The sequence below is a fragment of the Lissotriton helveticus genome, chromosome 8 (assembly GCF_964261635.1).
Source record: "Lissotriton helveticus chromosome 8, aLisHel1.1, whole genome shotgun sequence".
NCBI classification, from domain to species: domain Eukaryota; kingdom Metazoa; phylum Chordata; class Amphibia; order Caudata; family Salamandridae; genus Lissotriton; species Lissotriton helveticus.
In genome coordinates this window covers 1,194,679,578-1,194,693,728 of record NC_136069.1, presented here as the reverse complement: position 1 = coordinate 1,194,693,728, position 14,151 = coordinate 1,194,679,578, and the positions used below count along the sequence as shown (strand labels likewise).

At 43.6% G+C, this 14,151-nt stretch overlaps 1 protein-coding gene across 2 annotated transcripts in view; it reads left to right on the top strand.

Annotated features, from left to right (window-relative positions):
* The window catches only part of LOC144773235 (UDP-glucuronic acid decarboxylase 1), a 174,559-nt gene extending 160,637 nt beyond the window's left edge, over positions 1-13,922 (top strand). The window contains exons 14-16 of one of the 2 annotated variants that reach the window (XM_078658142.1): positions 7,867-7,970; positions 13,057-13,168; positions 13,271-13,922. In XM_078658142.1, the coding sequence (XP_078514268.1) occupies positions 7,867-7,970; positions 13,057-13,168; positions 13,271-13,290 (236 nt within the window). In that variant the 3' untranslated portion in view covers positions 13,291-13,922. Of the gene's footprint in view, positions 1-7,866; positions 7,971-13,056; positions 13,191-13,270 lie in introns of those variants that run through there. The other variant, XM_078658141.1, reaches the window with a different exon arrangement.
* Positions 13,923-14,151: the final 229 nt, after the last annotated feature.

Below are 14,151 nucleotides of genomic sequence, written 5' to 3'. Positions count from 1 at the left end.
GAACTCAACCCTGGACTGTTCTGGAGCTCTCTACAATCAAACTCTGTAGAGAAATGGTGATAATGAAGGAAGGTTCTACATGGCCTAAGCACTGTTGACCCAAGACATTTTACATTTCTAAAGGGAATACACTTTAATGTATTTGCACATGATATGATCCCATGGTTGGGTTATAAGCCCATTTACTGATACCTGCTCCCCAGAGTATCCAAAGGCTGTTCAGCCAATGCCCCTACTTTAGTAAAAATAGTGATGAGAATTAAGACTTAAATATATATGGCGAAAGAGGCACATAGGCCACTGTAGGGCCCCTTGCAAAAAGGTTGCTTTGCATTTAGTATAGTAAGAATTCCTAAACTATAAAGCATCCTTTGATTACAAAATAAATCGAATCCAGTCATTGGAAAGCCTGTCTTAAAAGGTTATTTGCTCCAGGATACTGCTCAAAAGAAAATGCCTGACTGCTGCAGCACAAGTTGGCGAAAGGAATGAAACCGTACATTAGGCAGTACCCTCAAAGCCCCAATGCCAACTCGCAATTTGATGATATTCAAGTAGTTCTAATATTTCTTCTTGAAACCTGCAAGGTGAAATAGCAGAGAGATCTCAGAGGTACCTATGTATTAGGAGCAGGACAAACTTGAGCGCACATTTTTTTGTCCATACTTGTGGGAGAGAGGGCCTGCTATCAGAATGATTAGCCGTCAAGTGGATAACTGCAGGGTTACTCCGCTACCAGTTGCCATTTAAAAGTTAGTTTGGTCCACAATTTCTAAAAACATCTCAAACGTTATGCGGAATAGTTAATTTTGAATGTTGGGAAAGGTCCGGCTTTACAATTTATTGACTCCAGAATGTTGTGGAAGCCTAGTTTCGATGTGGTCTTTTGTGTCTGACCTCCGAATTGTCTCCCTTGCAATGAAAAATGCCAGCAAAACATTTTTGCCACAGTTAAAACCCTCAAAGATTAACTCTGGACGAGACGTGGTTTGTGGACCTACACAGAGATCTATTTTATCCTCATCAATGAAAGCAGCTGACAGAAAGCACATAGGGAGATTGGAGTACACCTACATAGTAATGTTGCTGCTCTGCTATGGAACAGAAAAGGGGGAGTACTGCAGGATTGGACACAGCTTTGTTTGATACCCTAGTAGAGCAGTATCACTTAAAACACAATGATATACTGAATGAACCATGAGGTGACTGGGAGGGTCATTTCTGGGTTTCATGGTGTGGGGCAGTGAAAGGTGTCTGTATGGCTCTGGAGAGCATGCCACTATGCCTGGACTTCACCATACCCTAATATAGTGTGCCCCCCCCCCCACCTCGGTATACACTGATTGTTTGGAGGCCTTTTTGGCAAAGAATAAGACCTAGAGTGGGGCTCTAAGGTCAGAGGGACCCACACCAAGTGCACCCCTCCTTGCAAGAGTGTGACTATACACCTTGAAGGGCTGTAGACGAATAACTGTGGTGACAGAGTTACTGATTTTAGTAAGCAGGTCAGGCATCTTTAGCTATCACCTGATGGAGAGAGGGGCTCGCTGTATCTCCCACCTTTTCTGTTGTCTCCCAGTTATTGCAACCAGATATTTTGCTCATCCATGTACAAGATGTGTAGCAATATGTAACTCATGAGTGTGTGTGGAGTTTGTGTGGTGCATGTGGCCATGGCCACATTAGCTTCCTTTTTGAATGTGGCTAAATCCAGTGGTCCTTAGATGGAGTCCAAACTGCAGATTTCAATTGGAGAGTCCTTTCAGTCATTCCAGGAGTCTTTCTAATGGGCTAGACATGAGAGTGTTTAGGAGAGGAGACAGTGGATACCTTTGAAGTCTTCCCTCCTACCCCTTTCTGCCACTTGGTTAAACAGCAGTAGGGTCACCCTTACAGAGAACAGAAAGCTGAGTGGAAACATCTGCATACTATTAGTGCCCTTGTTTGGAGTTTCTCTGGAGAGGAGCCTCCCAGCTCCTAAAACCCCCTTCCCCAATTACCTGGTCACACTTTGAAAAAAACGATTACTGGGCCAGAATGCGTCAAAATCACAAAGATACTAGAGTGGTCACAGAACTAAACTACTGGAAAACACTGTCTGTAACTTGGATATAAAGATGGAACACAAACCTCAATTCAGTGTGCCAAGATTTCCTTACCAGAAGCATAGGGTCCACACCACTGATGAGCGGAAGAGTTATTTGAGCTCCAGGTTTGGGTTACTTAACTGCCAGCTTTCCTTACCAGGCTTGGAATCAGAACCCAGGGGAGATATGACAAGCCTGCTAGAAGGGGATGTCTGCATCAAAATGCAAGGGAGAGAGCTGTTGGACTGCTCGGGAGGGGAATTTGAGGTGCCCTTGCATGAAGAAGATGCTGTTTGGACTAAGCAAGGACTGTCAGGGCACTGGCATGGTGAGCTGGCAACACTACTGTGATATGGGGTGCAACCTGCACCAAAATCTAGAGCGTGAGGCTTGAGGCTGGGACATGTCTCCCCAGAAGTAGCCACAGTCACCTCTTGTGATCAAGGGTTTCCTGAAATGCAACCAAAAGTGAGTTCCACTGGGAAGTGTAGCACCAACAAATGCTTAAGTGCTATGCCAAGCTGCAAACTACCATCACAGTCAGACTCTCAAGTATCTACAAGTGCCAAGGAAAAGTAAAGACCACCCTAAAGAAGGCCACTCTGCATCCATGGTGAGCACCTGTTTGTGTGGAGAGATTTGCAACTAGGCCCAAGAAAGACTCAAGTGGAAAGATCCCAGTGACCGCAAAGTCCACTGCCTCCAGCGCACGTTCATCAGAAAGATGCTACTGGTGCCGCTCCTTACTGGAAGGTAGTGGCACCAGCGCTTCTCGCATGTTTTGTCAGCTGGGACGGAGATGGCAGCCCCTCTGCGCGGCAGGCCACAAACCACCCAATATCCAGCTCAGGCTCGCATCGGCGGCCAAGACCAATGTAGGCGCGGCCTGCTGACGTGACCACACAAACTTACCCAGACTGCAAGTATATTGCACTTTTTCCCTGAAGAAGGAGGTTGTGGTTAGAAAGAAGTAACCAGTGACTGTGTGCGCGCTAAACAGCAGGATTAGTCCCCCCAACTGATAATATGGAGGAATCCCTTTTCCTGACTGGACACATTTTACCTTCAAGAGTGTTTCTATAATCCCTATAAGTACTTTTCCCTTTCGTATCCGGTACATGCCCTTTGACTGTTGTGCATACTAATTCTAGTTGTGTATATGAGTGCAATAAAGTTATTTGCTTTTGATAAGCCAGAGTGCTGGCTAGAAACGTATTTATTGACTGTTATTTGCAGTTTTTTTTAGTTAAGTCAACCAACTCACTACTACTTTCCTGAGTAAGCCTTGATCTCCTCAGCCATACCCCAGAGGGTCAAGTGCTAAAGGGATGTACTTGATGCTTAGTTTTAGGTCGAATAGTACGGTTAAGCTCCAAGAGACCAGTGTCAACTGGCCGTGAACCTCACAATCTGGCCTCAGTAACCCCTAATTGACCCGGGACACCTGCAGAAGCTCCCACATACAGTGAAATAGTCTTCAGTCATTTTACATGAAGCAGGACTACAATGAACCCAAGGCAACACCATCAAGACTAGATGGAAGCAAAAACAACAGTAGCAAATTGTTTGGAAATCATTTACGAGGAAGTCGGCCACTTGGACAGCACTCACCTAATTTAAAATGGAGGAGTGATACTGGGTCTCTGAGTTAAAAGGACTGGCTCCATCCCCGATAAGTTACTTTGCCTCAGAGTACGGTGATGTTAAATATTCTCTGGCGATATTCCTCACTTACACTAAAACCCTTCCAGAACGAACATCGATCCACCAGTGAGTAGCTAAGCTTATTTTTATTTCACCCTCTTCTCTTTCTCGTCTCCCATTTAATTTGTCATTGATTATTTGAGAGATGGCTAATACATCACAGTTGCATGTCTAATAGCTCAATGCATTATAGTAGTTGTAATTATGCAAAAGGTACCCCGTTTCCTTACATGTTGCTGCCACACAACTCTGATGTGGGGTTCGTCCTATTTGAAGCTAATCAGAGCAGCGTAGTTTGTTTTTAAGCTGGTAAATATTCACAGATATGGGTCGTGGCACCATCATGGTCAGTGCATTGCCACCAGCCGCAACGAAACCTGAAGCCTAAATTCTATAGTGTTGTCACACTCTAGCAGAAATAAAGCTTTGTCTTTTCCTTGACTTTATTAAAGATTACTCTTTTTTTCTGGTTCTCATTGCATGGTACAATTGTATAATTTACACTTTTTTTTATTTTATTATACTACAGTTGGAGCTTCAATAGCTCAAATAGCTCACCTCCACATGCATTTATATTCATTGTAGTTAGCTGCCTGGTAATGACCTTCCTATCTCTTTGCCTCAATCCAACTTCTGATATGGATTTTGTTTTATTGGAACTTATCTAAGGAGTGTAGCACTTAAATATTAACATTTTTGCCTTCTTGTTTGCTAGTTTGGGAAGGGGTTGCCAACTTAGTTTGAGATTTCTGGATTAGTTCACACCTTTTTGAGCCTGGGGAAACCTAACACCATGTAGGTGTTTGACAGCAATGTCCGAAGATAGATTTGGAATTTTAATAAAAATTAAGTTAAGTTGGTGAAAGTCATTTTATTCGGTTTTAAAAGAAAAATGCCATAAAATACTGTTGGATATAAAACTGATCATATTTGGTAACCTTTGGTAGTCTCTTTACCTTTGGTAACTCTTTGGTAACCTTCGATAGTCTAATTCCTGGGCTTCTCTTGGTATGTGCTTTAACGCTTGCATACGACTAGGAATATGCCTAGTACAAATTAAGAAATGGATGAATGGAAAGTGACTGAAACTAAACTCTAATCAAATAGATATTTTAGTAATGGGAAGGAATTCTTTGTATAGTCAAACCTTTTCTCCCTCACCAAATTTGCCCAGCGTCCTACCACGGGAACCTCTGTGAAACGTCTAGGAATACAACTTGATAAACTCGAATATGAATGATTAAATAGCGTCTGATACAATTTCCATCTGCCGTAGCTGTGCATATTTGCCCCTAACTTCTCACTGAAAAGTTTTGTGCCACAGTTACAGCGCTCATTGCCTGGAGCTTGGTTACTGCAGTGCCATCTTTCTTGGGTTTACCAAACCCTGTCTTCACCCTTCGCATAATATCCAAAGCCAAGCTGCAAGACTTGTCCTTTCTGACCTTCTGCCCCTTTCCTCCTACCCCCATTCTTGCAGGCAACATCCCTTCACCATTTACATCGATTCCTAGTGGTGCCTACGGCCATACCATCCTGAATGCGCCCGATCTCGTCTGATCTCGGAAGCTACGCAGGGTCGGGCCTGGTTAATACTTAGCTGGGAGACTCCTAGTGGCAACCAGAATACAATTTAAAACAATGTTGCTAGTTCTCCGCTCCATCTACACCTCCTCCCCGCATTTCTTATCAAACATTAGCTCTATAGGCCCCAGAACACTGTATGCTGAGCAATGCTAAGTCCTTGAATCTTCGGAAACATTTTGGTAGTCTTTCCTTTTCCATCGTGGCATTAAGGCTTAAAACTTCATTCCCTCTCCATGCCCCCCAACATGGTTTAAAAATCAGTTAAACCAACTAACTTAGAAATCCAGAACCAGCTCAAAACATTCCTATACAAGAAAGGTCTTGATGAAGGATCGTGCATTGCTGATGGTGCACAGACTGAACAGAGGACTATAAAGCAGCCATATTTACTGTTTCTTCCCTGCACGTTTTTGGCTGTAATATCTTTTTAGTACCTATGTATTTGTGACACATTTACCTTGAACCCCATTGTCCTGTGGAACCTACACCCTGTATTTTCTCTAACACCCTCGCAACTTTTGGTATTTTCTCATGTACCTCCTTTTGCAAATTTATCACCATGTTTTAATATTATGATCCTGGTCCATATAATGCAATGCAGCACATTTTCCTTGTTAGCACCGAGTGCACCTTTTAAAAAGTGCGTTTGGCGCTAATGAAGAGTGTGTGCCCTATTAGATGGAATGTGCTGCTCCCAAGGCAGCTGCAGACTTCTGTTGCCCTGGAAGCAGCACATTCAAGTTGAATATGGAGCGGCTTTGAAGCAGTCGCTCCGTGTTTGACTGTGCAAGCGGCAAACTGCCTTCACTTTTAATGGAGATTAGAGATCCCCTTGTAGGCGTCTCCTGCCTGCAAGGGGATGTCTGGGGGTCCATAGGACCCCCTTCACCTGCTCCAGAAGGCTGCCAACAGGTGGCGCACTGACAGTGCTCATCCTGACAGCTTCTTTGCCTCTGAGCCCGCATTTAAAATTCAGATCTGGTGCAGAGGCATAGGGATTCCCTCATGTGCATGGAGCTATTCCCCCATGCAAATTAGGGCGCACCCTCTGGTGATAGCACTGGCGCTTAATGTGCTCCGGCACTATCTGTATTACAGAAAGGGCCACACAAGTGTCTGCGGACCTTTTTTTGAAAATCAAAGTACTCCGGGGGTGCGCAAAGCAGGCCCGCATACCCGTTGCGTCTCTGGGGCACTTTCCATAATACGGCCCTGGGTCACTTACCTTCACTAACCCACCCACTTATTCATCCTCCCAGTCAAACCTTTCTACTCTCATTCACCCACCGCTTTACGATGACCGATTTCTTTGCTCTCACCGCTCATTGAGTGATTTGCCCATTCATACTACCAAACACCCACTTGCTCACAAACTCGCCTACCAAGCACTTGAGATTAATACAAATTTAGAGCCTGTTGGCATTTCCAAAACTTGTTTTATTTGTAAGCTCCATAAATTACAGCAATTGCTACTACTCAAGTTAATACTATCAATTTATTGACTGTGTAAGCATAAACAGTGAGTTGTTCTTGACAAGAATCAAACTTATGATCTCAAGAGAACACCAGGGGCTGTTTTACATAAGTTCCCCTGGGGCTCAATGGGTGTTTGCGCCCGCTTTGCATTCCCCGGAGCACTTTGGTATTACAGAAGGGACCGCAGACGCTTGTATGTCCCCTTCTTTAAGACCAATAGCTCTGGCGCACAAAGCGCCAGCGCTATCATCAGAGGGCATTCCCTCATTTGCATGGGGGCGTGGCCCCATGAAAACAAGAGACCTCTTTCCCTCTGTACCGTATTATAGACGCAGGCTCAGAGGCAAAGAAGCTGTCAGGAGGCGCACTGACGGTGCGCCAACTAAAAGGTGATTCGCTGTCAGTGCACCCCCTGATGACAGCCCTCTGAAGGGGAGACAGGTGGTCCCAAGGATCCCCCAGACAATCCCCTTCCAGGCGGATGCAGTCACTCGCTGCATCCGCCTGCAAGGGGATCTCTAACCCCTTTTTAAAAGTGCAGGCGAGTTGCTGCCTGTTCAGAGAAACACATGGCAGCTTTTAAACAGCTGCTCTATATTTCTTTTGAATGCGCTGCCCTTAGGGGCAGCCAGAGTTAACGCCTCCCCCTAGAGCACCGCATTCTTCATGATAGGGCGGACTTTCCATGTTTGCGCCATGGTGCACCTCAAAGCCAGGAGCAAAGTGCGCTCTATCTATTTTACGGGCCCAGTTGTCTACAGCAAACACTCACCTTGCTGGGCTCCAATATCTCTTATTGAAGGAAAGCTATAAAACAATATAGTAAAAGGCCCAAACATTTTCTTGCAAGACACTTGCATCTGCCGAAAGCTTAAGGCCATGAAACTGGTCGGCTGCCTGAAGTACATAAACCAAAAATTGCTTCTACTATCTCTTTTTGCATTTCCCCAACGTAATTGTATTTGTCATACCCGAACATTCTTAAATACCATGTTTTGTTTCATTACGCCAGGTAGCGGGAGTGAAATTCAGTTTCTGTCTGAAGCACAAGATGATCCACAGAGACGGAAGCCTGACATCAGGAAAGCCAAGTTATTGCTCGGTTGGGAGCCTGTGGTATGTAATTGAGTTGTGAACAGTATTTCACTTTCCAGTAACATTGTGAGTCATATGTATTGTTTTGTAATTTTACAGAATTTGAAAGTATGCCAACCTAGTAGGCGAGCATCAGCAGTGTGTGTGGGCAAGGAATTGGAGTCAAGTATAGTTTCTGGATCAATCAAGTCCTGAAAATGTCCGACACTCCCTCTCTCCAAAGGCACTAGTGTAATTATTAGCCAAACCGGTTCTTCGCTGTTCAACATCAGGAGTAAGTTTAGGACGTTATATAGTGTAGCAGAGTTTTCAATTTGACTAGGATTTTAGCATCTTTCTTTCCTTTCTGAGAAACTCTTTTTCACACTTTGGATACAATCTGAATTCCCTCGAGTGAACGGGACTGCCAGCTGGTTGATGTGTGAAGCTTCTTCTCTGCATCCCCAGAGGGTTTAGAGTTCCTGGGCAGGTAAATGGTGGGTATTGTTGGTTACCGCCACTGTCCAAGGGACCCGAGCATTCCTCCAGAATATTCAACTTACTCGGAACAATTAACTGTCTGAGTAGTTAATGCTTACTCGAAGAGGAGATGGAAGGGATAAAACACCTGCTCTGTGCCCATTCTGGATGTAATGTTCAGTCACAGCCAGATTTAGATTGAAACATTATTTTAACCTCATACCTTCCGTTTCTTAACTACCCTGCACCCCCAACACCTCTTCCCGCCGTCGTTTTTTGCCCAAGAATTTGCACAAGTCCCCCCCGCGCCCCCCCAAAAAAAGATCTTTTAAAGGTTTTCACACCAATAGTTTGTAAGGAAAGATCAAACCGCTGCCTCGCATAAGTCTCAGAACGGGTTTTTGTGGTGTGTTGCTGGAAGGAGCGGGGTCACACATTAAACGCTGACCTTACAGATCGCGTAGGTGCACGTTATGTTTCCATATGCACTCTTGAGTGCATGTCCCTGTGTCCTGTTAATATCGGTGATTAATCAAAGAGGACTAGCTTAAGTTGACCAAAGTGTTGCAGTACTCTAATTAGTTCTGTCACGGGCACCTTGTTGGTGTATTCATGAAGCCCTCACCCACCAACCTAGTTGGTGGCATGCTTCATCATCGGGCCCACCCAGTGACACCTAGTATGTCCCGGGTGTGCTACGACGCCTGATTACAGCGGAGCTGCTAGTCCTCTTTGATTAATCACATATAAACCCTCGGGGACACGGACTAGCTATCTAGTCCTCTCTCTCCCTCTTGTTACACGCTGTTAATATCAGGGTCTTCCCTTGCTGTGAATTCCCATCTTTGCAACAGATGTTGCAGCAGTATTTTTACGTACATATGACAAATCTATACACTGTGTCCCTTTGCCTGTGTACATGGCAAGGGTTTCATGGCTTCTCGACCAAGTACCGTGGGCCACCCTGCCCCCAGCTTCCTAGTAAAATGCAACCATAATTAGGTGCAAAAGGCCACTCACAACCGGTTGACCAGGTGCTGCTACATTACGGATAGCTACTTCCATGCTGAATACCCCTTTAAGCTTACCATTTGCTCAAAGAAAGGAAAAGTGGGGGATGGTCAAATGATGATTACATTATTTGAGAGGAATATCCTGAAAGCGACATTCCTAGGCCCCTCCTGCAGCCACTTCAAGCTCTGGTGGACATACAAGGCAATACGCTCTCGCAATCAGATATCAAACAAGCTATTAACTGCCTTACTTCAAAGGGCTGTTTTAATGCAACCTTCGTACCTTAATTGAAACTTTTTGGGGGTAGTTGCTGAAGCAGATATAGGACAAAGTGCGCTGTTCTCGTGCACTGAAACGAAGTATATATTACAGATGGGGATTCTATAATGTGTTTTTCCGTGGAATTGTGACAGCAATTGCCTGCCAACATTTGTACATATTGCACAGTTGAACTGCTGCTCAACATGATTTAGGGGGGGGGGGGGAAGCAACTATGATGTGGCCAGCATAGAGCACGTCTTATTATTATTTTGTTTTATTATTTATGCCAGGTTACCTAGCAACTTAACTACTGTGCACTATGTAAAAAAAAACTGACAAATCCAATAGATTTTGCATAGGTGAAGCCTATTTGCTTTACCAATGCTTCTTTTAAATGTGATCTAATTGGTTGCATTTGTGAGGTGCACACATTTCAAATAAAACAGTGATGATGTCCTATTGCTTGTGGGAGGTCCCGTAAAGTCACCTTAGATTTGAGTTTAGGATGCCTGTGTCCCACTTGTTCTTTCAAGTTATAGTTATGCAGTTCCCAGTGTTTACGGTGTACACGTGCTTAATGATAGTTTTGCAGATTTGTGTGGATACTGGATCATACGTCAGGACAACAATGATACTGTTTTGTTTGTGTAGTTTCTCCAAGATAGTGTACTTTGGAGAGGTAAGAGCTCGCTTATAAGCTTAGCTCATCACCCTTGTAGTACATGTTTTGAGGTCATTGGATTGATTTATTTAATTTACCAACATTGCTGTAGTTGCATTAGTAACAAAGCAAAAAAGACTGGTCTGGAGTTCCTCCTAGGTACCACAGATGCCGCATGTTAGCAGAGACCACACCGCATATAATTGTAGGGTTATAGCAGAAGCGTTCTCTTCAAACTTGCATGCTACAGTCACTCAGCAACTTTGGACACAAATTTGTATGATCATTTGCAGCATACAAATACATAAATAATCTGCCAGAATAACAGAAATCTATTAACCCAAAGAACATACAAAATGAATAATGGATCCCAAACAAGTCAGCTGTGAATTTGGGATGCTAAACTCTTGGTATCTGGATAACAGGGGCCCCTCAGTTCTAGTGTATGAAAGGATAGACACAGATCCGTGAGGAGACCGGTAATGGGGTCAGCTTATGTTATAGCCTTAGAGCCCGGCGTAGCAGGCTTTGCCGGCCATTAAAGACCCCCTCCAACGTCTGCTCGGGCTTTAACAAGGGGGCGGGCCTTTAATGGCCAGTAGAGCCCCCCACGAAGGACTCTAAGGTTATTAGAACATTCCATTCTAATTTGTAAAATAAAGGCTTAACGGACTCTGAGGAGGTTGAAATTCCCTTGGGCTCTGTGAGGCCTTTGTTCACAGCTGTTGCTGTGAACAAACATTGGAATGTTGATGCTCCGTGATTCTACCGGACATTAGAAACACTGAGCACTCCATTATTTTCGATGGAGAGACGAACATTCCAATGTTCTGCCAGTCATTAGTCTGTGACTACTAGTGTTGGAGGGTGAGTGAGTATCAAATAGTATATCCCATGTAGTTATCATATTTTTGAGGCCTATATCTCAAACATGGCTGATGATCTTTTATTTATTAGGGGTTAGCAGTAGACCCATTAGATCACCAGTTGTGGCTGGAAAGTGGAATTTCGTTCTAGGCTCCTACCATGCCTTTACTCCACAACACTTCAAAGTCATGAAGACTAAAGGGATGGCTACAGTCTACTTGCCCTCCTTGGCATATTGGCCATGTCTGTCATACCCGAGACCCCTCAACAAAACCCCTGCCTACTCCTGTAATGATAGTGCCTAGCATGTTTGTACGTGAAGGGTAAGTGCTCATAACCGGGAGTACCCATGTATTTGTTTAGCCCCACGTTTGTAATGCCATTAAAAGAACTGTAGATCCGCTGGGATCGGTCTAAAATTTGTTCCCTTGCATTCCCTTGTGTTGTGCCGTTCTCCTTCCCCCTCCATGCACAGCACATTATAGCCAGTTGGTCTAGCTTACATCGCACATTTTTATATGGAGCAGAGAAGGAGGGTAATTTATTTTCACCCCCGTAAGATGAGCAGATTTGAGGCGTGACTGCCTATGGGGCTGCATGGAGAAACACAAGAGACCAGGGCATGAAAACTGCTGCCCTCTAAAATGAAAATATGCCATGTCCCTATCCCCTGTCTAGAACAGGAAGATGAGCAATGTGAATTCCAGTGAGAGGTCAACCAAACACTCCAGACCAGGATTTTTCCTGTGCTAGCTGAAGTGCAGTACAACACAGTAGAGCACTCTGGTAGTGTTGTTGGAAGATGTTTTGGCTTGGATGGATGTAGATTCCACTCTCCGTCCTGATGTTTTTGGGGTATCTGGGGAAGAGTCCCAGAAAAACAGCAGGTAAGTTGTCACATCGACAAATGTGACCACCGGTATTGCCACCATATTGTGCAGCGGTCAGACACTTGTCAAAGAAAATTTCAAAGTACTTTTGAAAAGTTGCTTCTGGGAATAAACTTATAAGGGTAGTATCCCCAACTGGAATAAATATCGTAACTGCCAGTTGGGCTTTAGGAATGGAGTTTTAGACCAAAAGCTAAATCAAAGTTCCAGTTAGAGCATAGGGCTAGACGCATATGTATCAAGGTCATTGATCTGAGCCGCTCTTGGATAGCACATATCCTTTGGACTTACCTTTTTTTCAGAACAAAGTTCTCTTTCAATCGCAGAAGGCCTTTGAAGTTGTCATCGGGATCATTGGACATCCAAAGTACCCAACAGTGATGTACCCAGTGAGCTCACATTATGAGTTTGTGTTGGGGTAGTCCAATTTGTTCTAAACGACCACCAAGATCGTGGAAAAGCTGATGACAGCGAAAGGAGTTGGTAAAAGGCTATCTTGGATACTGGTCTGATATGGTTTGAAATACTTATTTTGCAATCCTGGTAGACCTTGAGGGTCGTGATTTGTTGTGGGTCTGGCTGTGCGTAGGGTGACGTCACCTAGTCGTGAAAGTGTGATGTAGAGTTGTGCCCGATCTGCATGAGCTGGAAATGCGAGACCTTAGTTTCTGAAGAATATGATAATTAGAAACTGACATATTTTGAAGTGGATGGGTGAGGGTGTGTTAAGATCCTGCAGGTAACTGAAGCACGGTTTGAGAGTCGTGGGCCAGGCCGAGTTGAAGGATACGTGTCGATTGGGACAGCATCTGCATTGATAGTTGCAGGTAAAGGTGAGGAGATAGACATTTTCTATGGCCTTACCACTATGACTGTCCTTTATGCATAAAACATTGTTATTCAACTTCGAAATTTCTTTATTCTATGCATATAATTTCTTTTTTCATTTTAACAGGTTCCTTTAGAGGAAGGCTTGAATAAAACCATCCACTACTTTAGAAAAGAACTTGAATTTCAGGCAAACAATCAATACATCCCAAAGCCGAAACCTGCAAGAATAAAAAAAGGTAGAACAAGACAGAACTGAAAACTCCATATTACAGGACAGGATGCCTGTTTGACGTTTTGCAGGATGTAACTTTTCCTTTTCTTTCCCTCTTAAACAAAAGACTTCGATCAGGTGTCATGAAGAAGAAACTGGAATTTCATCCTGAAGCTTGCATTAAAGAAATGGATGTGCCTAAAAAAACAAAACTGCAAACCTTGCCTTGCACTTTTTAAACCTTGTCTTTTTATGTACACTAGATTAGATTAGACTCATCATCCCAAGTCTCTCCAGGTCTGTTTTTTTTTATCTTGCTGTGATGTCATTATTTTGTGACTGTCTGTGGACAGTTTTATTTACTGGTTTCTTTTTGAAGCTAAAGATGATAGATACGTGGAGTGGAAAACTACCAGTTTATTTATGAAATAAAAATGGGTACTTTAAATGTGAGACGTTATTCTATGCATACTACAAGAAAGCTGCCATTGCAGCACTGTCGGGACAGTGAGACACTGGCATTTCCTAGTGTAGCGTGATAAGGAGTGAAAGGAGTTCAGTTGCAGAGCTTGATGTCTTTATGTGAATCAGGAACATGTGAAGGTCTAGAGAAGGCCACGCGTTCTAGAATGTCACGATTACTTTTTACATTCAGTTATCATGGGGTGGGATATTTGAAATCACTACTGTGTTGTGTGTTCTCTGGGAAATAAAGTTTATTGTATTGTTTACTTGTGTTTGAATATGCTATTTTAATAAAATATGGAAACCAAAATCTATTTCTTGTACTGTGCAACTTTGGTTTTAATGCTAAAGGACTAAAGGCAAATTGTCTGCTTTATGTACATGTTTTTAAATTCGATGACTGGAATCTCACTGGAGCACATATTCTCTTGTCTCAGCTGCTCATCCTTTCAAGTTCGAAATTTGGGTGTGTTTGATTAATTGTGATGGATCACTACGTTTATTGTAACATAGTCTTATGTCTTTGAGAGAGTGGGAGGAAGA